Source organism: Sapajus apella, unplaced genomic scaffold, assembly GCF_009761245.1.
Source record: "Sapajus apella isolate SASKATOON/1434 unplaced genomic scaffold, GSC_monkey_1.0 scaffold33, whole genome shotgun sequence".
Lineage (NCBI taxonomy): Eukaryota > Metazoa > Chordata > Mammalia > Primates > Cebidae > Sapajus > Sapajus apella.
Window position 1 is genome coordinate 4,443,243 of NW_022436973.1, and position 27,349 is coordinate 4,470,591.

General features: G+C 42.8%; 1 protein-coding gene across 1 annotated transcript in view; it reads right to left on the reverse strand.

Moving 5' to 3' along the window:
• DHX35 (DEAH-box helicase 35) overlaps positions 1 to 27,349 on the reverse strand; it is a 77,256-nt gene that overhangs the window by 19,490 nt on the left and 30,417 nt on the right. The window contains exons 9-16 of the mRNA XM_032294942.1: positions 21,308 to 21,420; positions 20,290 to 20,386; positions 19,248 to 19,406; positions 18,076 to 18,286; positions 13,988 to 14,112; positions 9,638 to 9,692; positions 4,944 to 5,039; positions 2,467 to 2,561 (exon numbers count right to left, since the gene is read on the reverse strand). Of these exons, the coding sequence (XP_032150833.1) occupies positions 2,467 to 2,561; positions 4,944 to 5,039; positions 9,638 to 9,692; positions 13,988 to 14,112; positions 18,076 to 18,286; positions 19,248 to 19,406; positions 20,290 to 20,386; positions 21,308 to 21,420 (951 nt within the window). The remainder of the gene's footprint in view (positions 1 to 2,466; positions 2,562 to 4,943; positions 5,040 to 9,637; positions 9,693 to 13,987; positions 14,113 to 18,075; positions 18,287 to 19,247; positions 19,407 to 20,289; positions 20,387 to 21,307; positions 21,421 to 27,349) is intronic.

A 27,349-nucleotide genomic window follows, 5' to 3' on the forward strand; every position in this document is an offset into this window, starting at 1 on the left:
GAAGGAAGGAAGGAAGGAAGGAAGGAAGGAAGGAAGGAAGGAAGGAAGGAAGGGAGGGAGGGAGGAAGGGAGGGAGGGAGGGAGGGAGGGAAAGAGACAGAGAGACTCCTGTAAGTCTTTTGCACTGGGAAGTAACATTGCATGGTGAATAGCATGTGGGTTATGGATTCAGAAACACCTGATTTGCAGCATTCTAGCTCTGCTATATCCTGAAAGACCTCAGCTTGGTTACTTAACCCTTCTCAGCCTTGATTTCCTTATCTGTAAAATCAGGAAACTAAACCTATCTATCAAGATTGCTGTGGATTAAGATAATTTAATATAAAGTATCTGGCAAAAAAAAATTGATAAAATGTTAATGTTCTAGTCTCTCTCCCTATCTAGTTAATATCATCTCTTTCAGAAAAAACCTCCCAACCCCCAAGAGAAAGTAGGCACCAGGAAGACAGGGGACCAGCTGTCTAATACACAGCAGACACTCAATAGTCCTGGACTACCATCAATTGTACAATCCTTTCACAGCCCATCCTTAGGTTTCTCTTTCTATAAGATCCCGAGCAATGCCATCTGTTCCCATGGGTTAAAGCAGCAGCACATACAATATATATGCAAGTACACAGATACAGTCACATGTCACTTAGCAACGCAAGTTATGTTCCAAGAAATGTGTCTCTGGATAATTTCGTCACTGTGCAAACATCATAGAGTGTACTTAAACAAACCTACATGGTATAGACTACTATACACCTGGGCTGGATGGCATATCCTGTAGCCCCTAGGCTAAAACCTGCATAGTATGTTACTGTACTGAATACCGTAGGCAACTGTAACAGGATGGTAAGTATTTGTGTCTAAATGTATCTAAACACAGAAAAGGCACAGTAAAAATATTGTACTGTAACCTTACAGAACCACCATCTTATATACAGTTCATCATTAACTGAAAAGTCGTTATGTAGCACATGGCCGCGTATTTATTAACCTCAGAATTTTAGCCTTGAACCAAATACCGCATAATCAATCAACCTTCCTTTCTCCCACTTACTCATTCATTAACAGATGTTTACCAAGCACCTGCTATAGACAAGGCACCGCTCTAAGCATCCAGGATGTAACAGTGAATAAAACAGTGGTGGGAGAAAGGCAACAAACAAGTCAGAATATACATAGTAGAGCAGGTGGTAAGAAGCAGGAGAGGTGAAAAATACAGCAGGGAGTGGAGATGAAGGGGGTTAAATATTGCAACTGTAGACAGAGTTGTCAGAACCTCAGTCTCTAAGCTTTAAAGTGAGTTTCTCTGCCCTCAGAAAGGACTATTAAGAAGGTTAAGTAAAAACAAAACAAAAACGGACATAAGTATGTGGGCACAGAGGCAGAAAAACCTGGTAATCCAGATACACAACTGACGAGGAGGATCCTAACAATCCCTAAGAAAGTTTCTCTCCTCCTCATTACACATACAAACTCAGCCCCTCCATGCATAAGGCTGCTGATTCTGACTTTCAAACAGGAAGTGACTCTGAACTTACCTCTGACCTACCTCTATCAGCACACTTTACTTCCAAGTGTCTCTTCAGACTCAAAACTTTTCCTTCCGTCTTTCCAGTGTTCATTCAATTAGTCATTGCTGATGCCCACGCCTTAGGTGGGGTTTAGATCTCTCTAGCTCACAATGGCCCAACTGCAACACCACCATGATGCCGTGTGGTGCCCAGAATCAGCCTGCTGTACTCCAGACATCTGACTTCTTATGTCCTCACTAATGTCCTTGACCAAGGTTTCTAGCAGAGCAGTCTGAATGACAATTTCCCTGACAGAAACTGGAATTTGGTAGTTCAACGGTTAAGGTCTGGGGCTCTGGACTGTGAATCCACAGCCAACAATTCTGGCTGTGCAACTGTGAATGAGTTACCTAACCTCTCTGTGCCTCCATCTTTAAAACATGATAATAGGCCAGGCGCAGTGGCTCATGCCTGTAATACCAGCACTTTGGGAGGTCAAGGCGGGCAGATTACCTGAGGTCAGGAATTCGAGATGGGCCTGGCCAACATGGTGAAACCCTGTCCCTGCTGAAAATACAAAAATCAGCCAGGCATGGCAGAGCACGCCTGTATCCCAGGTACACGGGAAGCAGGAGAATCACTTGAACCCGGGAGGTGGAGGTTGCAGTGAGCTGAGATCATGCACTGCACGCCAGCCTGAGCGACACAGTAAGACTCCCTCTCAAACAAAATAAATAAATCAAATATGATAATAATATCTACTTCCCAAGTTTATGATGAAGATAAAGTGGAATGATGCCTACGAAATGCCTCGCACAACATCAAGCACACAATAAATACTCAAAACATGAGCTGATCACATTTGTACAGCGCTATCTTCAGCAGTTCCTGGGCAGAGTTTTAACAAGGAAAGCTCAAAGCAAAAGAGACTGGTACAGACAGCCTGGGGAGGGAGCTGACTTACTGCCTGAGACTTCTGGTTTGGCGGGACCACAAAGATATTCTGGATCTGCATCATGGCAGCGATGCTTAGAATTTCCTGAGAACAGCCAAAGTTTCCTGTAAAACAAAAAGCATATTTAGTTTCAACCATATAATGTGTCAACAAGAAGTGAAAGACATTTTCTGATATTTTCCTTGCATCACACTGAAGACTAAGATCGTATTTTTTCTATAACTTAACTTTTAAAGTTTATAGTATGTAAGCTTGGGCAACATGGCAAAACCCCATCTCTACAAAAAATTTAAAAATTCAGTGTAGTGGTAGGTGCCTGTGGTCCAGCTACTCAGGAGGATTGCTTAAAGCCAGAAGGTCAAGGCTACAGTGAGCCAAGTTCATGCCACTGCACTTCAGACAGGGTGATAGAGTGAGACCCTCTGTCAGAAAAATAAAAATAAAGTTTATAGTACATAAATATTTCGGTCAGCCAAATGTGAAGTCCCATATGTAGCCCAGATGAACAGCAGCCTTGAAGGACTCCAAAAAAGGAGGTGTTACTGCCCTCTGCAGCTGAAATACGGGGGACTCTGTCAAGACTGACCCCATCACTAAGGGCAGGTCAGCTCCACACCTGCTCCCTACCCTCCTGTGGGAACATCTAGAATCCTGGCAGGAAGTCAGAGAGGGAAAGGGGGCAGGGAATGAGTGGCTGGCTTGTGCCCCTCCTGCTGTTTCTCTGCTCCTGACTCCTGTGAAATAGCTTCCTTCTCAAAAGGGCTCATCTCAGCTGGGAAGTCCAAGGCACAACTAGACGAGCAAAGTAGGATGGGGGCTGCTGGAGCGCACGGGAGCAGCTGGAAACAGAGTCAGCAGCAATTACCACTCCAGGGTGCAAGGCAGAGCACACTGCACTGCCTGTCCCATCTCCCCACCACCTCCCACTTAATGAATGATGCACTTCCCCAGCCCATACTTAGAACCTTGTTTCTCGGCTGGGTACGGTGGCTCACGCCTATAATCCCAGCACTTTGGGAGGCCGAGGCAGGCGGATCACGTTAGGTCAGAAGTTCAAGGCCAGTCTGGCCAACATGGTGAAACCCCGTCTCTACTAAAAATACAAAAAATTAGCCGGACGTGGTGGCAGGCGCCTATAATCCCAGCTACTCAGGAGGCTGAGGCAGAGAATTAATTGAACCTGGGAGGTGGAGGTTGTAGTGAGCCAAGATCGTGCCACTGCACTCCAGCCTGGGCGACTCCAGCAAGACTCTGACTCAAAAAAAAAAAAAAAAAAAAGAAAGAAAGAAAGAAAATGTGGTATACATAACTATGTACACACACAATGAAATACTATACAGCCCGAAAAAAAGGGAAGAAAGCGCTGTCATTCACAATAGCATAAATGGAACTGGAGGACATTATGCCAAGTGAAATAAGGCAGGCACTGAAAGACAAACGCTGTACGATCTCACTTATATATGGAATCTAAAAAAGTCAATCTCATGGAAACAGAGAGTAGAAAAGTGGTTACCAGAGGCAAGGAGATCCCCTGTGTCAGGGGGGTGAATGGAGAAAAGGGAGGTGTTAATCAAAGGGTACAAAGTTTCAGTTAGACTGGAGGAATAGGTTTTAGTGATCTATTGCACTACATGGTGACCACAGTTAATAAGAATGTATTGCTTATTTCAAAATTGCTACAAGAATAGAATTTTAACATTCTTAGCACAAAAAAATAAGTTGGTGAACTGGCAAATATGTTAATTTGCTTGACTGAATCTCTCTACAACATATACATAAAATACACTGTATCTCATAAATATATACAATTATTATTTGTCAATTAATAATCAATTTTTTTAAATTAAAGAATTATATGATTTAGTAATTTCACTTCTGGCTATATACTCAAAAAATGTAAAAGCAGGGACTCAAACAGATATTTGTGTATCCATGTTCATAGCAGCATTATTCACAACAGCCAAAAGTTAGGAGCAACCAAAGTGACAACAGATGAGTAAACAAAACATGTTACAGATATCCAGTAAAATACTGTTTCTCCTTCAAAATGAAGACGATTTTAACACATCCTACAACATGAATGAACCTGGAAGACATTACGCTAACAGAAACAAGAGAGACACAGAGGACAAACACTGTGTGAATACACTTCTTAAGGTTCTTAAAGTGGTCAAATTCATAGAGACAGAAAGTAGTGGTGGAGGAGAGAATAGGGAATTTGTGTTTACCAGGTATGGAGTTTCAATGATGAAGATGGAAAAAGTTCTAGAAATGGGTGGTGCCGATGGTTGCATAACAATGTGAATGTACTTCGTATCACAGAACTACACATTTAAAATGGTTAAAACAATAAATGTTATGTTATAGATAAATATATACACTTCTTTAGCATATTCTGCCCTCTTCCCCACAGTGCTCAGAATTCAGGTAAACAACACCTCTGACAGTCCAAATAAAATCAATTCAAGCTATCAGTCTCTACCTACCTGATTCAAGCAGCATTTTGGCAAACATAGGATTCAAAGGAAACTCTGCTATTCTCATGCCAAGCGGTTCAGTCAGGCGACAGTCTTTGTCCAGACCTGCCGTAAGAACAACAAAAGAAATCAGAAGGCAGGTACCATTGTGTTGGAAGGCCTACAGTTGTTGAGAGAATAAAAGATAATGTATGCTAAAAAGAAAAAGTATCTAAAAGATGATTCATGCACTACCAAACTCCATGTGACACTAGAGTGTCGTTACATTAAAAGAAGAAAAGATCTCTGCTGAGCTCTTGAATATCCAATTTTTAAAAACTGATACTTCTAATGACTTCTATTGAAGGATTTAATTATAAGGAAATGTCCCTGCAGCCTTCTTCTGCTGGTAGCCTCTCCTCAATCCACAGCAGCCTTACCTGTTTCCACGACTCCAAAGAGACCACTCTTCCCAAGAACCTAACAACGGTAAGCCAACAACGGTTGGCGGTAAGTGCCAACGCAAGGCATCTTCCTGACAGCCTCGGCAGCACTTGGCTCTGCTGGCTGCTGCTTCTTGGAACTACTCTTCCCCAGCTCCTGCTCCCCGCTGCCCCCCGCAATCTCATGCTTCTCTGTACCCACTTGCCCCCTCAGTCACTGTCTGGACTTTCTTCTACCTCTAGCACCTGAGAGGCCACAGATGTGCCAGGAGCGCATCAATGGCATCCCGTGTCCCAGGCCCTTCTCACACTACATGAGTGATAAGGTTTGGCTGTGTCCCTACCCAAATCTCACCTTGAATTGTAATAATCCCCGCATGTCAAGGGCAGGGCCAGGTGGAGATAACTGAATCACAGGGTAGTCTCCCCCATATGGTTCTCAGGATAATGAACACGTCTCACAAGATCTGATGGTTTTATAAATGGGAGTTCCCCTGCACAAGTTCTCTTGCCTATTGCCATGTAAGACATGCCTTTGCTCTTCCAAAACTGTGAGGCCTCCCCAGCCATGTGGAACTGTGGGTCCATTAAACCTCTTTCCTTTATAAATCACCCAATCTTGAATACTTCTTTATTAGCAGCATGAAAACAGACTAACACAATGAGCAACTACAAGGCCAGCAACTTGGAATCTAAACACTAACCCAGATCCCTCTGGTGCCAACATCAGAACTGTTCATGCGACTGCCTCCTGGGCATTTTACTGAACTGGGCTGACTCCTTCAACTCCCCGCCTGCTCTCCTTGCCCTCTACTACTTGCCAAAATCCAGGTATTGGATTCCCAAGACCTCCAAGTATAGACTACTGTTTTACTACTTAAATGCTGTAAGAGGCCGGGCGCGGTGGCTCACGCTTGTAATCCCAGCACTTTGGGAGGCCGAGGCGGGTGAATCACGAGGTCAAGAGATGGAGATCATCCTGGTCAACATGGTGAAACCCCGTCTCTACTAAAAATACAAAAAATTAGCTGGGCATGGTGGCGTGTGCCTGTAATCCCAGCTACTCGGAGGCTGAGGCAGGAGAATTGCCTGAACCCAGGAGGCGGAGGTTGCGGTGAGCTGAGATCGCGCCATTGCACTCCAGCCTGGGTAACAAGAGCGAAACTCCATCTCAAAAAAAAAAAAAAAAAAATGCTATAAGAGATCAGAGTAAGGCAGAGCTCAGTAAGACATCCCTTTAAAGGTGATAATTCAGCTTGAAATTAAATTAAGCTGGGAGGCTCCCTCTACATTTTCCAGCTTATTTAGGGTACTGAAGAAATAGGAAATATTTTAAATTTCATTCTGTCTTACTGGAGAAAAACCAGCCCAAATAAAAAAACTCCTATGCTGTCAACATTCTCTCATCCTCATGACATATTTGCCCAAGAAACCTGCTTTCCAGTTCCTATTATGTATTTGAGAAGAGGAGGTGGAAACCTTCTCCACTCTTCTCCAACACACATTCACTCCAGGCTGATCTTATGTAAATCCAGCTGAAGGCCTTTTAAAACACTGGAGATCTTTTAAATCAGTAATTGGCTATTCACAGATAAGTAAAATCAACATAATGAATAAAGATGGACCCCCTACCTCACTCCACACCAAAAAAGTAACTCAAAATGGATCAGACCTAATGTTAAGGGCCAAAGCTACAAAACCTTGGAGAAGATCTTAATGACTATGAGTTAGGCAAGTTTCTTGGACATGACACCAAGAGCACGCATAACAAAAGAAAAATATAGATAAACTGAACTACACCAAAACTTAAAATTTTTGTACTGCAAACCATACTAATAAGTAAAAAGCAAGTACACGTAAGAAAAAGCCAAACCACAGAAATGGGAGAAATATTTACAAACCATATATGTGATAAGAATATGTACCCAGAATACATAAAGAGCTTCAACTCAATTTTTTTAAAAGACAATAGCACAAGCAAAAATGGGCAAAGGATTTGAACAGGCTTTTCTCCAACGAAGATTTACAAATGGGCAGCAAACACATGAAAAGGTGCCCAATATCATGACTCATCAGGGAAAGGCAATCAAAACCAAGAGATACCATTTTATACCCACTAGGATGGCTCTAACACAAAAGACAATTACAAGGCCGGGCACAGTGGCTCAAGCCTGTAATCCCAGCACTTTGGGAGGCGGAGGCGGGTGGATCACGAGGTCAAGAGATCGAGACCATCCTGGTCAACATGGTGAAACCCCGTCTCTACTAAAACTACAAAAAATTAGCTGGGCATGGTAGCACATGCCTGTAATACCAGCTACTCAGGAGGCTGAGGCAGGAGAATTGCCTGAACCCAGGAGGCGGAGGTTGCGGTGAGCCAAGATCGCGCCATTGCACTCCAGCCTGGGTAACAAGAGTGAAACTCCGTCTCAAAAAAAAAAAAAAAAAAAAAGACAATTACAAGCATTGGCAGTGATATGGAAAAACTGGAACTCTTCATACACTGCTGGTGGGAATGTCCACCAAAACCATATTTATATGCTAGTATTCATAGCAGCATTATTTATATTAGCCAAAAAGTGGAAACAACCCAAATGCCCATCAACTAATGAATGGATTAAAAAAAAAAATGTGGTATATCCATACAACAGAATATTATTCGGCAATAAAAAGGGATACAGTACGAATATAAGCTACAACAGGAAGGAACCTGGGAAACATCACACTAAATGAAAAGAAGCTGCTATGGTTTGTATGTGGTTTGTCCCCATCAAAGCTCATGTTGCAATTTGATACCCAATGTGGCAGTGTTGGGGAGTGGGGCCTAGTGGGAGGTGTATGGGTCATGGGAGTCATCCCTCATGAACAGTTTAATGCCCTTACCCAGGGTGAGTAATGGATTAGATCCCATGAGAGCAGGTTCTTAAAAGAGCCTGGCTTCCTCAGTTTCTCTCTCTGGCTTCCTCTCTTGCCATACCATCTCTGCACTCACCCACTCACCTTTTGCTTTCCACCTTGAATGGAAGCATGCTGAGGCCCTCCTCAAATACAGCTGCCTAATCTTGGAGCTTTCGGCCACCTGAATCATGAGCCAAATAAGCCTCCTTAGAAATTACCCATCACTGAGCCACACAGATTCAGAATGTGGTTGTTGGGTGGAGAAAAAAATAATTTCTAAATAAAACTCTTTAGAAAGTATTCTGTTAAAGCAACACAAGACAGACTGAGACAGAAGCCAATCACAAAAGACCACATATTATACAATTCCATTCACATGAAATCTCCAGAAAAGGAACACCTATAGAGATAAAAAGTATCTATAGAGATGGAGCCAGATAAGTGGTTGCCTTGGGCTGGGGGACTGAGGGGAAAGAGAATGAGAAGTTGAGTGCCAGTGGGTAAAGATTTCTTTTTGGGTGATGAATACGCTCACAATTAGATTGTGGTGATGGTTGCACAACCCCGAGGATATACCAAAAGCTACTGAATTTGTACATTGTAAATGAGTGAATTGTATGGTATATAAATTACACTTCAATAAAGCTATTTTTTTAAAGTAGCACTCAAAATAAATCTCATAAAACAAAAGCTCCACTACAACTTAATTCCAAATTGGAAATTATATTCACTTGGGGTACCAGTCACAGAAGAGACAATACTTCCTGAAGAGGTGAATTCTGGCTATGATTTTCTCTATGTCAAGATAAACGCTATCAAGGCAAAAGCCATTGAAAGTAATGGCAAAAAACATAATTATTTTTGCACCAGCCTAACACATTTTCAATCAACAATCAAAACAGAAGCTCCCCCATAACATGGTATTTTCTTGCCCAAACGATACTAGAAGCTGATAATGTCCCCAGTTCTCCATAAGCAACTCCAGAAATGAAATGAAGAGGATTTAGGGAGAGGATACCGAGCCACAGATTCAGGATGTGGTTGCTGGGTGGAGGAAAAGCTCTGGGGAGGTAAGAGCTGACATCCTGGTAGGGAACTGCTGATCACTAGACATCTCCTAGGAGTATGGCCCTGGTGATTCTTCTTAATAGCTTCTGACAAACTGGCATATTTATACACTGGCTGCCATCATCAGCTTTCATGTGTCTAACTATGGTCCCAACTTCCTATTTCAATAAACTATCATTAAGGGGATTATATATATGGGGAGCACCAATCCCATTCCTGAAGATGCTAAGAGCCCTAAAGTGAATACAACCTCACTAACATCGTAAAAGAAAACACATATAATAAGAGAGAATGGTAAGAAAGAAATTGGTATACCTCCCAGAGCATACAGTAACTCCAAGGCTTGAACCATCGACTGTGCAGGAGGGGGCTGTAAAAAACATAAAAATCTTCCTAAATCAATTTATTTGGGCAACAAACATTAAAATGTGGCTATTTCCTTCTCAAATGCACGCTCCCCTCTAGCAAGCCCCCTTCTTCCCAGCCTCCACGTTGCTGTTCATGCTGGTGGCACCTCTGGAAATGCCGTTCCTGTCCTTCTAGACACCCTTGTACTGCTTGGCCTTTAAGGCTCAGTTGATGAAACATCTCCCAATGAAGCGCTCCCTCATCCTCCCCTCCATCAGACGTGATAGGTCCCTATCTTAAACTATCAATTCATTTTCCTTAAACCCTTCTGACACATTTCTAATTTTTACTTCCCAGACTCAACCTCCTACCACGCTGGGGCCCCAGGATACTGCAGCACTCCAGGCTCGGGGACAATTTATCTTTGCGTCACCCAGAGACCCACTCCCAGCCCCATGATGGGTAAATAACATATGCTGAATTTGTTTTTTCTTAATCCCTGTCTGGAAAACTGCAACATATGCTGAATTTGAACTTCAAAAATAATAGAGAGTTCTAGAGAACCTAAAGTTCATAAGCAAAGCTGATGTTGTGACCCTCAGTCTGATTTTCCAGATCTTTCCTTTCCTTCCAGAAATCTTTACTGAGCACCTAAGTGTCAGGCATTATTTTTTTCTCTCTAAATTATGTGGTTTCTAATAAGCCAGGTAATAACATTATAGGACTTTTTAAAACTGCATAGCATGTTTTCTAAATGCATTTTTTTTTCTAAATCCACATAGCGTTTTTTCTAAATGCATTCACGTTAACAAATGTATTTTAATTGTCACATTGTTTTAGCTCAGTTGTACAGATGAGGAAAGTGAACTGCAATAGGAAAAGACATTTGAACAAGGTCATATAGGCAGTTGGTGGCAAAGCTGAATTCTGGCCCCGTTCTTCCCAGTCTACCGCCCCTACTCTCTTGGCCAAAGACCAAAGTTAAACTTTTTAAAAAGTTGCAGTGACTGTACACACAGGTGAACACACTTACAAGGGCAGGAACTAAACCTACTGGATTCATGACACAGAGAGGATTCAACAAATCACCGAGTAGATCACGTAAATTATCCACTAGTCCTTCCCTGGTACCTACAACATCTTTCTCTACAAAGAAGCAAAATGGACAACACCTAAATGAAGGAGCTTAAATGCTCAGGGATCCTTTATACTGAGAGTGCATGAGATAACAGGAATAGCGATCTCTGGTTTTAAACGATTACAGAAAAAACGTGGTCCTCTCTGATTCAATTCCTGGCCTGATTTCCAGTCAATTAATAAAAAAAATTATCCGCCTCCCCACAAAGATCTTATCTATAGTATTTTCATCTAATCACATTTATCGGTATTTCTCTATGACCTCAACTGATTTGGGATAATACAGCAACACTGTTTTAACATATCTGGAATTACTGTGTATGTATAGTTTTACTGAGGTCTTCTTATGACAAGTTTTTCTGTTTCCACTGTTTCGTGTACCCAAACTAACTTCACAGTAAATACTTGGGAGAGCTGCATAATACTCTATGACAATCATACTCCATAAAGAAGTCAATTTTCTTATTACTGGGCAATTGAGTTGTTTCCAGGTTTTTACCATTGTAAATAACATCGCTAAAAATACAAAATCTTACGCACCCTGTAATTTCAACCACAAAAACCACAATTTCAGGGGATAATAACCAGAAGGAAATATGTGAAGATAAATTTATATATCTTCTTTCATTTTTCAACTGTCCAAAAGTTTTGCTATGATTTTCATTATTTATAGTTTAAAATTTAATATAAATGCTATAAGTATTATCATATATGTAAGCTTTTTTTCTTCTTCCAAATTATTTTTTCGGAAGTGTTTATGAGAAGAAATAGCAGGCATTTCTACGGCTCATTCAGTATTGTCAGAAAGTCCTCCATGAGGACAGAAACAGTAGAAAACCATGAACAACATGGAAGAAAGTTACTTTCCCAAATTGTGGCAGTTTTGGATTTCACCATTTTTATTTATAGTTGATCATTTAATTAGTGTAAAGTCGGCCAGGAACGGTGGCTCACACCTGTAATCCCAGTACATTGGGAGGCCGAGGCGGGTAGATCACCTTAGGTCAGGTTTTCAAGACCATCCTGACCAACATGGCAAAGCCCTGTCTCTACTAAAAATACAAAAAATTAGCTGAATGTGGTGGCTCTTGCCTGTAGTCCCACCTACTTGAGAGGCTGAGACACAAAAACCGCTTGAATCCAGGAGGCGAAGGTTGCAGTGAGCCAAGATTGCATGACTATACTCCAGCCTGGGTGACAGAGTGAGTGAGACTCTGTCTCAAAAAAAGAAGAAAGAAAAAGAATTGGTGTAAAATCATCCTTTATAGCTGTATTATTGTGCACTCACATCTCTCCTAGAGAAACTCAACATGTCCTAATGATAGTTACAATCTGAATTTGTGCTGTTTCTTTCCTTTAGCTTTATTTAGTGAATATTTACTGTGAATTATGTATGTATAAAAACTCCTTGTATTTTTTGAGATATTCATGTCATTTCTGTCACTGTATGTTTTCCTTTAATTTTACATGTGGCACTTTTGATAAGCCTTTAAATCAGAACATACTGTTTATCTTTCCTTTTTTTTTTTTTTTTTTTTTTAAAGAAGGAGGTTTGCTCTTTTGCCTTCTCTGAAGGGCAGTGACACAACCTCGGCTCACTGCAACCTTCGCCTCCGGGATTCAAGCATTTCTCCTGCCTCAGACTCCCAAGTAGCTGGGACTACAGGTGCCTGCCACCATGCCTGGCTAATTTTTGTATTTTTAGTAGAGGCGGGGTTTCACCGTGTTGGCCAGGCTGGTCTTGAAGTCCTGACTTCAAGTGATCCACCTGTCTCAGCCTCCCAAAGTGCTGGGATTATAGGCATGAGCCACTAGGCTCCGTCCATTTATCTTCTCTTTATAATAATCTTCTGCTCTACACTGATAACCAAAGGGTCCATTTTCTCTATACTTATGGTAAGTACACAGTTTTCTTTGGGACAGTTGATATTTGTATGTTCTCTTCTTTCATTCACCTAGTTTACCATGACATATGACATTAGGGACTTTTACTATCCAAAAATCCTGACCTTAGGTCACCTGATCTTAGGAGTTTGAGACCAGCCTGGGCAACGAGGCAAAACCCTCTCTCTACTAAAAATAAAAAAAATTAGCCAGGTGTGTGTGGTGGTACACACCTGTAATCCCAGCTACTCAGGAGGCTGAGGCACGAGAATCACTTGAGCCCAGGAGGCAGAGGTTGCAGTGAGCCAGGATGGCACCACTGCACTCCAGCCTGGGTGACAGAGTGAGACTCTCAGAAAAAAAAAGAATAACTAAAGAAACTATAAAGGCAAAAACAGATTACTGGGAATATGTATAGAATGTAAGAAATATGATAGACAAAGAAATATTTGTAAGAAATGTTATAGACAAAGATTAACGTCTTATATTCAAAGGACTCGACCCTTGAAAATCATTAATAGACACAAATAGTAACAGATAAATAGCTTAACAATTCAGAAGAAATATAAACTAATGTTTTCAGACAAATCTACCTTATGAGAAATTTAAAAATAATTATAATAAAAATAATATCCTCTCTCTCTGTCTCTGGCCAATCAAATCAGCAAAACTAAAAGAAGATAACATGGCGCAATGGAAGGACCACAAGGTGGGCGTTCATGCACTGCTATAGATGGCATCAGTAAAGCAATCTGGCCATGTCACAGGACCCTCAACAGGACTATGGCCCTTTGACCCAGTCATTCCACTCCTAGAAATCATCTCAGGAAACAATCAGACACAAGGGTCTTCCTGCAGCTCTATTGAAACCCTCCAGGATCCCTCAGTCATGGCACTCCTGCATCTAGACCTGTACAAAGACTAGCTGTCCTGGAACTCCCCACCCCTCCTAACCTGGTAAGATCCTACTTGGGTTTTAGGTTTCACCTGGGACATGACTAAGCCGGGGGCCCGTCCTCTGTCTCTCAGCATCCTGGGCACACTGCTCTGTAATGACCCACTTACTTGTCTCTATCCCCCAGCAGACAAGAACAGGAACTATTAAGAATAGGAATTGTGGCTACCTTGTCTGGCTGTTTTCCCCTATGTCCTGCACAGGGCCTGGTGCAAAGCAGACACACAACACATGACCTGAGTAGGGAAGAAAACGCAAGATGGCATGCCCTACGACAGTGTCCTGACATCCCCGTGAGCTCTCTAGCCTCCCTATGGCCTCAGACAGCAGGCAGGACTTACCGACATGAAGTGGAATCTGAGGACATTGTCAATTCCTAGTGCTTTCAGCTGCAGGATGACAGGTGCCAAATTACTACGCTGCATCTCAGGAACAGTAGACTGAGGCAACTGGTCAAAGGCTTCCTCTGAGGATAGGAAATCAGAACTGTTTGGGACCAAATGTCACAATCAAATGCAATCACTATGCCAAAGGGACAACTTTTCTTCTCTATCTTGAACAAGGGGCTCTAGGGTTCTAGAAGCAGATGCGCATAATACTATGACATGAAGTTTTTTTATACTTAGGAAAGACCATTCTATTTTTAAAATGCCTTAGATAAATATAACTGAATACACCTTTATAAAACTTTATCTTTTTACTTTAAAATTCTGTTTTTTAATTTTTTTTTTTTTTCTGTCACCAAAACATTAAATCAAACCAACAAGTATTTACTGAATCACTGTCAGTTCCCAGTTGCCACCATCTCTGTTTGGGGTAGAGTAAGTCAAGAAGGCAAGAGCTTCACATATAAGCAAAGAACAATTTCAAGATAAATCACCAAAATAGTAACCGAAATACAACAAATGACCAAATCTTATAAAGAGCAAACATCGCCCAAATCAAAGTTTTTAAATCAACAAGCCAGGTACACAATATTGTTCCCAGAATCCAATGCTGCCCCAAACCAAAAAATGAATGTTTACATCCCCCACCAGAAAGAAAGAGTGACTTTACAAGGGGAGGAGGGGGAGCATCATACATAAGACACAGAGATTCCAAGACAGGAAGGACAGAGAGGGAGGTGAAAGGGAAAGAGACTTTGGAAGAAGGCCTTTTTGTAAAAGCTAGGCAGGAAGGGTGGGGAAAAAAGAGGAAGAGATTAACTCATTTTCATGTATATTCAGAAAGCTTAAGGATTATATAGAGATTGCTCCACCCACCAAAACCTCCCACATCAGTCAACATTTTAGCTGATGCACACCCTTCTTAAACAAAACAAGGGTTGCCCAAATTCCAGTTAGATCATAAAGCTTTAGTCAACTAGAGAAAAAGAAAACAAAACAAAAGCTACCATGAAGAAATATCACTATCCCTGAAGAACTTCAAAAAGGTTTTCTTTGAGAAAATAGACAACCAATATTCTGTGGGCTGACTGATACAAATTGGGTCTAATTGGAAGGTTCTCGATGATGGGCAACAGCAGGAAGTTCCAAACAGGGTACTCCCTTTAGTTTCAAGAGCATTTGGGATACAGCTTCTTGGTAGGACAACCCCATTTTTCCAGGCAACTGCTGACCAAGAGAGAAGCAAAGTTACCACATAAGAGGACCACCCTGCTGAAAAGCTCACAGGAAGTGGGTGTTTCCTAAAAGTTCAATGACATGCAAGTTCTCCTGAGGACTCAAGTGTGTAAGGCATGGGGCCAGAAGCTGTAGGAATCGCAGACAATCCCCTTGAAAAGCTTCAGTGATATTCAGGGGCCTGAGACCTGGACCAGAAACAGGTGACCTTGGAGGAGAAACAGGAAAAGTCCCAGGGAGTGGTCCTCCCACAGAGAAATGGAGGCTCAGGTAAGGAGAAGCAGAGTGGCTGGAAGAAGGCATCTGAGGAAGCTGCATGAGGGAGCTGCCACTTGAGGGAGGATTTGAAGGACAAGAAGGATCTGTTGGGCAAAGAGTAAACAGCCCAAGGAAAAGATACCAAAGTGTTTCTCTGCAGAGGGCATGTTGTGTAGTTCAGCTGGGAAGCAGTGTAGTCGTTAGTGGGAGCAGATAAGCTGAGGAAAAGTCCTAGACGGTTTGAGAAACTGTGAACGGCCTGAGCAGGTGGCACACCTGTTCAAACCAACACTTTCTGGAGGCTCCTCTGGAAACCTACAGGCTGGACACCAACGCACTCATTGCAGTCAGGGGCCTTCCCCAGTAACGCTTCCACTAAAACTGCTCAGGCAAAGGGATTCAGTGACTTTTCACCCAAATCCACCTGTCTATGTTTAGTCCATGATTTCTTGGCACATGAGATAATGCTGGCCTCTTTAAAAGCAAATTGAGCCCCTTAAAAGTTACAGAATTACATATAACCCTGTAATAGCCAAACAAATTAAAAACATGTACTCAAGTACATGGACATGCATGTTCATAGCAGCACTATTCACAATAGCCAAAAGGCAAAGACAGCCCAAATGTCCAACAACTAATGAATGAATAAACAAAGTGTGGTTTATCTACACAACAGAATATTAGTAATAAAAAGCAATGAAGTACATGCTACGATGTAGATAAACCTTGAAAACATTATGCTAAGTAAAAGAAACCAGACATAAAAGGTCACATATTGTATGATACTTTATATGAAATATCCAAAAGAGAGAAATCCATTGAGAAGAACACAGTCTGGTACTTCCAGGGGCTGGTAGCCAGGAAGAATAGGGAGAAACTGCTTAAGGCATAAGGGAATTTACTCTGGAGTCACTGAAATGTTCTGAAACCAGATGGAGGTGCTGGTCACACAACATTGTGAATAAACTGTTCACTTTAATTTGATTAATTTTGTGTTATGTAAATTTCACCTCAATAAATTATTTTTTGAAGAGAAAATGTCTTGAAACCTTCTCCTCTGCATGTGAGAAGATGCCTTTCAGTCCTGGCTCTCCCTTTTCCATTCTAGGTCTTCCTTCTTAGCATCTTCAGTGGTTGCCCTTGGCCTCTGGCCCTGGGTTCTGCCTATTCCCTCCTTTCCATGAATGCTCCAAACCCACTTCCCTCCCTCCAAGTATGTGTACATTCTACTCCCTCTGCCTGGTGTGCTGAAATTGAATATCCCCAATCACCTCTTCACCCAGATAAGGACTGTAATGCCAGTAAGATCAGGGTCAAACACCACCCTGGTTGTGAAGGGCTCCTCAAGTCCCCAGAAGGATAACACCAGCTGTGGGGAGAAGGCATCTAAGGTACCTTCATGAGGGAACTGCCATTTGAGAGAGGATTTGAAAGGCAAGGAGGATCTGCTGAGCAGAGAAAACAGCTCAAGGAAAAGCCTCTGCTCTCTGCTTCCAAGGTTCCTGATTCTTTATAGCTCCCTATCATACAATAATTTGCTGATCTGTTTTGAGGTCTATCTCCACCACCAGACTGTCGGCCACTGTGGCCCCCGACCATGGTTACTAGCTCCAGGTCTCCAGGCTCTGGCACCACGGCCAGCAGGCAGCAGGTTCTCTGCAAACATCTGCTAAAAGAAAGATCAACATCAAAGACTGAACAAGGACAATGATAACCAGAAAGGAAAAGAAGAGATAAATGGCAGAGCTAAAACCCCTGGACCTTCCTCAGGGGTAGCTAAACAGAAAGAAACGAAACAAAACAAAATAAAAAACGCTGGGCCTGGTTAAGTGAATGCAGATGGATACTGGACAGAGAAGGGAATTAACAATAACTTGGAAATTGAGTCTAGACAACTGGGGAAAATCTCAGCAGCATTCCCCACAAAAGAGAAGTGCAGAGAGAGAAAGAGCAGCTCTTGGTCCATCACTGTCTGTAGGTAAGGCTGTCTTCAAGCTGGAAGAAAGATCCAGAAGGGCTGAGACAGTATCAAAATTTCATTCTGTTCCCTCAGAGCCTAGCATGACACACAGCACAGAGCAGGAGTTTACCAACTATTTGCTTTCTATTAATGAGTCTTAGAACAGACCTTCCATTTTCTTAGCAAAGATGCTGTGAACCAAAAGTAAAAGTGGAATCCAATGTGAGACTCTGCAAGACTCAGGGATCTTGGAATACAAAAACAGCACATTAAGTCAAGAAAGAAAGGCAAGAAAGACAGGATCCAGGACACACAGCCCATGCCCTAGGGGCACATGGCTACACAGGCCTGCACCCAGATGTTAGGTTAGAACAGGATGGCAAATAGGCACTCACTCACTGGCCAAAGTAGAAGCAAAGAAACACCATATTTAGAGTGAGGAAGGCAGTGGGGGTCAGATTACACAGGACCTTGTAAGGAAGTCCTGTATTTTACAAGTTCTACCATTAGGAGTAAACATTTGCTATGCTCTCTGATGCCAAGGCTGACTACGAGAAAGTCAAAAACCCTTAGGGAAAGCCACACTAACCTGTATAAAGGCGATAACATTTTCCCGAGCGACTACGACCACCACGACCTGCTCGCTGGTTGGCTGATGCCTGGGAGACTGGCACCACCACCAAGCATTCGATAGCTGTCCTGGGATTGTAGGCTCGGAGTTTCACAAAGCCACAGTCGATCACATACACAATGCCACTGATTGTGATAGAAGTTTCTGCCACATTGGTGGCCACTATCACCTAAGTCCCCCACAGAAAGAAGAATAAAAGTCATTTTATTCTTTTGCTTTTAACAAACTCCTAAAAATCCTAAAATATTTAACACTTCCAACCACCCATCTGAAAGTTATTTATGTTTTACAGCTGCAAAAACTGAGATTTGAGGTTAAAGTCAGTCATCCCAGGGCACACAGTAGCTCAGAGGCAGAATCCAGGTCTCCTGATTGGCTGGCTGTAATTAATGTTCAATGGGGCAGAGTCAAGTTGCTCCATCCCAATAGTCCAGAGGCTGGGCACCCTCTTCCAAGTAGTCTGAAATTGGGAGTGGATCCTCAGACCACCCCTCACTTGCTCTATTCTCTGCCACCTGTTGATAAATAGCTACTACAGGAAAAGCTGTCCTCCAGCTGGTTCTGTGCAGCCCTCATCTAATGGAAGGAAAAACCAGAGTCAGGCCCCAGGGGACCATTAACAGTAGGCAGACTGGCTGCCTCCCAGCTCCTTCAAACCAATGCTTTCCACCACACCCTTCACCACGCTAACTTCAAGGCTAAACATTTTTAAGCCACACCTTGAATTAATTGATTTAAACTTGGCCCTTTAAAATAGGCAAGCTGACACTTAAAACAAATTATTTAGAAACCACGTTTACTTTCTATTGCTCCTTACTGACCTCAATCCCCCAAACAGTCTCTTACGCCAAAGCAAGCCTGTGTCTTGGGAAATATTAGGAAGGCGGAAGACAAGAAAAGAGAAGTCACCTGCTCTGCTAACTACTGTCAGAGTGACCCTTCAGTGGGGCAGGTTTAGAAATCTTCACAACGTATTATTTACTGTGTGCTTTGAGATCTACTACACAGAAATATGGACCTAGAACCCTGAAAGAAATCCTGTGTTTAGAAAGTTTCAGAACAAGTTACAAAGGAGCACCACTATGGTTATAGACGGCTGCCGGCACTCTTGGTCATCAGGATAGTCTCACCTTTCTGACACTGCGTGACACCCTTTCAAACACTTTCATTTGCTCAAAGGAAGGCAGTCCTGCGTACATGGGGAGAACTCGGAGGTGTCTCTTCATCCCAGTGCGAGCTAGTGCTCGAGCCTGCTCGATGAGCATCGACACCACAGTTTCTACCTCTTCCTAAAGAATTGAACCAGGAACCAAAGAAACTGAGATCAATTTAAAGCATGCCATTTTATCATACTGAAAGAAAATAAAAGTTGGGATCTGGATTTTAATTCTGATCAGATTCAAGAATTTCAGTGCCATCAACTTCTACTCTGGGATGGTACTTAATTAAATGCTAATGAACAATGATGACAATGGGTGAAATTTTGCAACTATAATATTAGTTACTAAAACCTCTATATGATCTGCAATGAATGGAAGAGTTCCCAATAAATAAAAACAATGACTATTTTACCCAGCATACATACACGGTGTCAAACAAGCATCTCATGCATACGGACAAGTTGCAGCATATAAAATCACTATACGCTTTCTCCAAAAAAGATTACTGAGCCATGGAAAGTGTTTGGCAGTGGAAAAGATGACAGTTGGAAGACAGGTCTGGATGGTGCTGCCACCTTGAGCGAGCAGGTGGGTCTGTTTAGTTGTTTTTCCAGTAATGTGGCCACTTATCACCTCCAGGATGAGCTGTAAAGGTGCCACTGGAAAGAGGTACACAGCAGCTACACGCGTGCAGGACCATGGACCTAACGTAGTATCCAATTCTGGCAAACAAAATAGCCCTAACTCAATTACCTAGTTTATTTTGGAACCAGCTAATACATTTAAAATACATTTATTTACCCTCTGCAGACAGAACAGGCAGGAGCTAACGAATCCCTGACAATCCAGTTGGTAGATGAATGACACTGAATCAAACAATTTTTTACACAATTATGGAACCACAAAATACAACAAAACATGAAATAAATGGCTGAGTAAAGTAACAAGGCTCTGTATTAATTCTGGTGCTGTCTTAACATGTCTGTTCATCAGGGAGGTACAATGGCATTACCTGGCCAGTAAGAAATGCTAAAATGTCTCCGTCTCCCTCTGTCTGGTGAATTTTCACCACAGTTTCCACAGTTGACTTGATATAATCTGGAACAGGACTGAAAAGACAAATGGGATGAATTCATCACTAGAATATGCTTGGTAATACAGATCAATTACCCTAATAATCTGGCAGCAAAGCTCATGAAAGTTAGTCTGGGCCTGCCCAACGGGTAATTAGTACATGGATAAATAAAATAAATATTCATTTTTTTCAAATCTAATATTCAAGAATAATCCATAATTATATGTCAACTATGATTTGTAGCTTTATTTGCAAAGAAATAAAATGACATACCCATACAAATAGATGTGCTATCTTCAGCATGCGAAGATGTTGGACCAATGAAAATTGGGAGTTATGGTTCCAGTGCTGAAGCCCACGCTCTTCCCAGCCCATTTTCCCTCCTAATCAATAGCAGCGTCTATGGGTTAGCTGCATGGCCCTGACAGATGTGCTCTCCAACAAAACGATTCAGAAATCAAGCACAACTCTGGATTTATCAATCCCTGGAACCGGCTCCTGGTCTTTGTCCAGTGACTAATGCAGGAATTAGGATGGTACCTTCTTTGTCCAAGTGGGCTACTCCCCAAAATGTCAACCAGGCCTTCTTACTAGGGATGTAGGGAACTGAGAATCAAATGATTCAAATCACCAATACTGTCCCTGCTGACAGGCAGCCTTGTAAACCCCAGCTCTGAAAACCATCAAGCTTCCTTCCCTAAAACCTTTCACCACCTTTGCTTTCTGGCTGAGCTACTGGCCACAGACTCTTGGAAACCTACACGTCAGTGTGAAGAGTTTAAACTAAATTCAGCAGTGATATGAAGCAGGGTAAGACCATTCTAGATCAATGACAGGGGACACAAAACATGCACCTCCCCATCCTTTAAAGTTGTGAGCAAATGCAGTTCTGACATTGTACATCAGAGGCCAAGTTTTCTAATTGCCGTCATCAAGAATTCAAGCATCATCGAACCTTTGTAGATAAAAGATATCCACTGGAAATGTTCGCCCTTCCACTGTAAGGATCACACATGTATCCCTTGCTGGGTCACTGGTTTCATTTTGATTAAAGAAATCCCGGAATTTCTAAAAAGAAAAAAAATTAATTCTTCATTTCTCTTAGAAAAAAAGGTTCATATTGATTTATGGAAAGGAAAAAAAAATAATCTAAAACTGGCTAAAGACAGGTGAGTAGCAAGGATTACATATATGCAATACAGATTATGGATTGCAAAATAATTTTTTTTAAATCACATTTTTCTAACTGTAATTGCGGGGAATCACATTTCAATGACAGACTCTTCACTAAAGTTTCAATAAAAATAATAAAGGTTAGATTTCAAAACTGCATTCAGTATAGCATCTGAGTTAACATGTAGCTATAGTATTATTTATTCCTATCCTCTGTATTTCATTTAACCAAAAATTAGATCAAAAGGTGTGATTCAAGTTCAGTAGTTTAGATCATGTTGGTGGGAAACTCTATCTGGAAAACATAGATATGATCATACAAGTTATCAATTTATAAGGCAACTTCCTTCTATGAACAGTAGGTGTGTTTCTGGCCTATTACTGGTTTTAGGCCACTTGATGGCAAGGATAGTCTTCTCCAACTTTACACACCCTCCAGGAGTGAGTGCAAGGTTTCCTATGGGGTAGGCCATTTATCATGTACTTTCCCAACACTCCCGCAGTACCCTGTTGGGAGAAGTGACTCTTGGCAGTTTCTCCCAAACATGTGGCCACGTCCTACTTGTGCACCACTTGCAGCCCACAGGAGACCTGTCTTGAGGGCTCTGGCCAATGATGGGGGAAGGAAACACCACCAAAGGTCCTCTCTTGGGGAATGTGACCCTAAAGCACAAAGAGAAGCTGAGACTGAGAAGAGCTAAGTGACCATGCAGGCAGGCAAGTGAGCACCAGATGGGAAGCAGATGGTGCCCGCTGCAGAGGGGGGTTGGATATCCCGTTGGGTGGGGTGCTCCATTATTTGAATCTGGGTTCCCTTTCCATTCCCCAGCTCTACTCATTTTCCTGAGGCCTGGCTACGTAACTACAAGGCCTGTCTTTATTTCCCTATGTACCTTTACAAAACATGCCCATCCTGCTCCGGGAAACCCAGGCGCCCAGGAGCTGTGCTAATGAACGGCATCAAATTCTAAGTGAAGGGGCTCCGAGGGGTACTTCTAAAATAGCAAACTAGATTTAACTATAAAATACAGGTATGTTATACGTTAATCTCAAAATTAAGAAGAGTAAGCACAGACATAAAAGTGCCGCATGCCAACAAAACTATGTTGTGCTATGCAGAATTTCATCCAGCACCCCTGTTCATTTTCTTTTGGGTAAATTCCCTTCAAGTCGCTTAAGCCGTCCTACATCCCTATGACATGCAGGGCACAGGTATACTAGAAGCGACACAGACACAATTGGGAACAGACACCCCATGCCCCCAAAGAGTAAACAGTCCACAGAAGGCAGATGTGCAAAGAACTGATCATAAAATAAACCCTGAGGCTGACTGATACTGTGGCCAGGAAAGAGCTGCAGATTATGGTCTGAGAGAATGAAAGGTCAGGAACTACTGGCTTTCAGGGAGGGCTTCATGGAGGCAGCAGTATCCCTTGCCTGCACTGTAAAGGCTAAGGAGGATTATCACCGGCTGGGAAGAGAGAAACATCCCTTCACAGAACGATAGCACCGTGTGGACCAAAATGTAAAGGGGTCCCTAAGGGAGGACAGAGCCAAGGTCTAGGGCGGGCTTGCCTAGTGATCCTTTGAGTCAGCCCTCTCATCTGCAAAACAGACAGACTGCCATCCACCCTGCAAGGTTGCTGTGAGGTTCAAATAAAGTGTGTGGGACAGCCGTGGCACACGTCTAGCCTAGAATGGCACTCAATAAGTGATGTTAGCCATAACTCTGAAGGAACCCAAGTGCTCAGGTACACTGGCACTTTATTCGATGGGCAAGACAAGGGCAGTGAGGATGGGCGTGATATTATCAGACCTGTGAGCTGGATCCCGGACTCCAGGAAACATTCTGGAGAAAGGCAGAGGAGATAAGAGATTAGAGGCAAACAAACTAATTAATGAAGCTATCATAATAATGCAGCAGAGACAAAGTGTGAACCTGAGCAAAACATTTCAGAGATACAACTGGTGGCAACTGACAATTAGTGAGTGTGTGTGCATACACGTGCACATTGGAAAGAAGGCTGGAATGACTTCTTACTCAACTGGGGATAAAAACTTCTTAAAGCAATGGAGCAAGTGGCCTAAATGACTATGATCATGAAAAAGAGACAGTGAGAGAATCTGAGACTCACAAGTTTATGAGTTTAAGAGGTCCGTGGCTAGCAAGCTGCTAGACAGCTAAGGCTGGTTGGTGTGCAGGCACACAGTCAAGACTGCCACAAGCATGAAGGCTCAGCTGAACCAGGAGCCACTGGGGTGTGCAGCCTTGAGGGGAAAGAGCAGACACAGAAGGGGCCCAAGAAGAAGCCAACAAGGAGGTGGGAGAGGGGAGCTGGCAGGGCTCCAGGAACTGTGGAAGGAGGGGGAAGACTTTACCAAAGGGCTTGGACAGGGGTGAATGTTACCAAAAAGGCAAGCAGAACAAGGAAGATGATGCCCTGATAATTTTATTGGAGTGGATGCCTAAACTGTTAAGGAATATGTGGTACTGAAAAGTAAAGATAGGGAGTTACTCTTTCAAGAATTAAGACTCAGCATTTATTGAAAAGGCATAAGACCTTGAAGATCTTTATTTCGAAATACAAAATACATTTTTAAAAAGTAAATAAATATAGTACCAACAAGGCAGGAATCTTGAGGCACAATCAAGGAACAGGAAGGGGAAAATGAGTTCAACACATCCAGAAAAGAAGAGTCTGAGTCAGGTTAGAAAGGTGGAGTCGGCCGGGTGCAGTGGCTCACGCCTATAATCCCAGCACTTTGGGAGGCTGAGGTAGGAGGATCACAAGGTCAGGAGTTTAAGACCAGCCTGGCCAATATGATGAAACCCCATCTCTACTAAAAAAATACAAAAATTAGCTGGGTGTGGTGGTGGTCGCCTGTAATCCCAGCTACTCAGGAGATTGAAGGGGGGAGAATCACTTGAACCCAGGAGGTGGAGTTTGCAGTGAGTCAAGATCACGCTACTGTACTCTAGCCTGGGCAACAGAGTGAGACTCTTATCTAAAAAAAAAAGAAAAAAAAAAAACAGAGGTGGGGTCACACTGACATAGAGACACAGTAAGAAGCATACGTCATATAAAGCCAGGGGACAGTCTATGAAATGGAATGTAAATGACACCATCTGCAGGGTTGTCTTCTATGGTAGCTGCTCCTTCCTGACCCACTGGAGTGGCCGCCAAGCAGCCATGTCTACCGAACACGCCCATCCCTTGGCCAACAGCCCTTGGCCCATGTAGACTGGTCCATGGTGGGGACCTGACCCCAGCTGATCCTAAGTTCCTTCTCTAAGAACCTGGAAAGAGAAACTAGTCTCTCTTCAAATGGCTGACTTATAACAAAAAAACTATGGGAGCTACCAGCAACCGTATTTTCTGCTATGTGGTTGGACACAAATAAAAGCAAATCAGTATCATATCATGTGATACAGGATCAATAAATACTTTATACCCAGCCATGTTATATAATTGCTCATTTAATGGGGTTTACATTAAGAAAGCATCTAAAGCAATCAAAGCCGCTACTTGAGCAGTCCCATCATGCTCTGCTGGACTCTGCCTCCCAGCTGCAGCCACTGCTGTCTTCGTCTGCAGGCTGGGCCACCCCAGTCCCTCAGAGAAACCACAGCAGGTGGTCTAGCAGCAGGCCAAGCTCTAGGAAGTTTGAAATTAGTCTGTCACCCAGAGACCCAGACGCTGGGGGCAGGGGACGAGTTCTGGACTCACCTGGGCCTCTAGATCAAAATGTTCCCTAAGCCACACCCAACCCCACTGCCACCCCCACATGGTCCTCCTCGTTCTTACCCTTTTTCACTCACTCATATCCTCTTTCTTTCACTCACATACAAACTCACAACCCATGCCCCACATATGTCCCTCACACATGGATCCACAACACACACAGGGATGACTCATACACACAGATCCCCCATTCAAAGCTACACAGAAACCACTGTTCACCTCACACAGAAGGCACTGGCTTAGCAGTGAAGACAGAAAAAAGGAATGGCCCAGCTCACCAAGAGTCCAGTATGTCCCGAACCACAGCAGAGCAAGGCATGACAGAGTTCCTACATGCTGCCTTCTGCTTACAAAACTGCTTCCAGAAAGTCATCTATATCAACTACCATAGACAGAACTGAAAGAAGCTATTCTTTTCATCTCTGTGGCACACCAAGACAATAAAAGGCAACTGTAAGCAATTAATAAGTATTAGTTAACAATGAATCTGGCTGGGTGTGGTGGCTCATGCCTGTAAATCGAGGCAGGAGGATTCCCTGAAGTCAGGAGTTCAAGACCAGCCTGACCAACATGGTGAAACCCCATCTCTACTAAAAATACAAAAATTAGCTGGGCATGGTGGCTCATGCCTATAGTCCCAGCTACTCAGGAGGCTGACAAGAATCACTTGAACCTGGAAAGCAGAGGTTGCAGTGAGCTGAGATCACACCACTGCACTCCAGCCTGGGCAACAGGCTGGTATGACTCAGTCTCAAAAATAAATAAATAAATAAATAAAATCTAAGAAAAGTCTTGGACATTACAGTTTTCAACACAATGAAAACTGGAATAATTTTTAATTTAATAATTTTTAAGAGAGAGGGGGGGTGAAAAAGATCCAGAGATGTTCCGTGTAATGTGGCCACAGGAGAGCTAACTAGAGGTGAAGTCAGCCCTAGTTCACAAAAGAACGTGCCAGCAGATACCATGGGTGAGGGAGATGACAATTAAATACAGCAACAGGGAGCTTTAACCCAAAAGTTACCCTGGGCAGACCTAAGACAACAGACTCCTACAGCCTGTGAAAAGGTCTGATAAACCAGTCTGGGAACACATTGGACATGTACCTTCGCCATGCTGAACTTTCTCTCTCTCCACGTTGTTCTATATCCCAGAAGCCACAGGGAAACTAGGAGCCAGGAGCCAGGGGTCACATCTCACCTGGATTACAGAACTGGCCTCCTTACTGGCAACTCCAAATCTACTCTTGTCTCATATACACAGAACTCAGAATGATCTTTCTAGAGCCCAGACATGATGAAATCACTGCCCTCTCTCACATGCTCCCATGGCTCCCAACCAGATACAGAATGGAGTTCATCCTCCCTCACTGAGCCTCTAAGGCCTTCTATCATCTGGCCCTTGCCAACCTCTCCATTTTAATCTTCTATTGCTTCCCATTCAATCAAATTTATTCAACCCAAGTGCGTACTCCATGCCAGACACTGTTTTAGGTGGAAGGGATAAAATAATACAGTCAAAGTCCTGATCTTCATGGAGCTTATATTTTAGTGACAGGAGACACACAATAAACAATGGATATAATGTTAAGTGCTGACGGGTAAGTGATAAACAGAAAAAAATAATCAGAATAAGGGAATAAAGAGCAACTGGGATGTGTTACAGATAGGGTCTCTCTAAAGAGCTAATAAATGCTCAAAACTGGAATGAAATTAGGAGAGAACCTTGTCCAGGAGAGACCAGGAGAGAACCTTGTCCAGGAGAAGAATGGTCTAGAAAGATGATTCCTCCAGAGCAGAAGCATGCTTGGGTTATTTTTAAGAACAGCAAGGGGAACAGCAAGGGGGCCAGTGGGGCTGGAATGTAGGGAGCAGCAGGGAAAGTGGAAGAAGATAAAGTCAGAGAGGGAGCTCGGGCATAACTCACCCATGATGGCCTGGCAGGCAAGATAAGACATAAAGCTCTGTTAACACACGGTCATGTCCTGTGACTCCACTTACGCTTAGGGTGTCCTTCCCCACCTTTACGCATCTGGAAAACTGCTGTCCATCTTTCAAGCATAGCTGGGAAGTCACCAGATC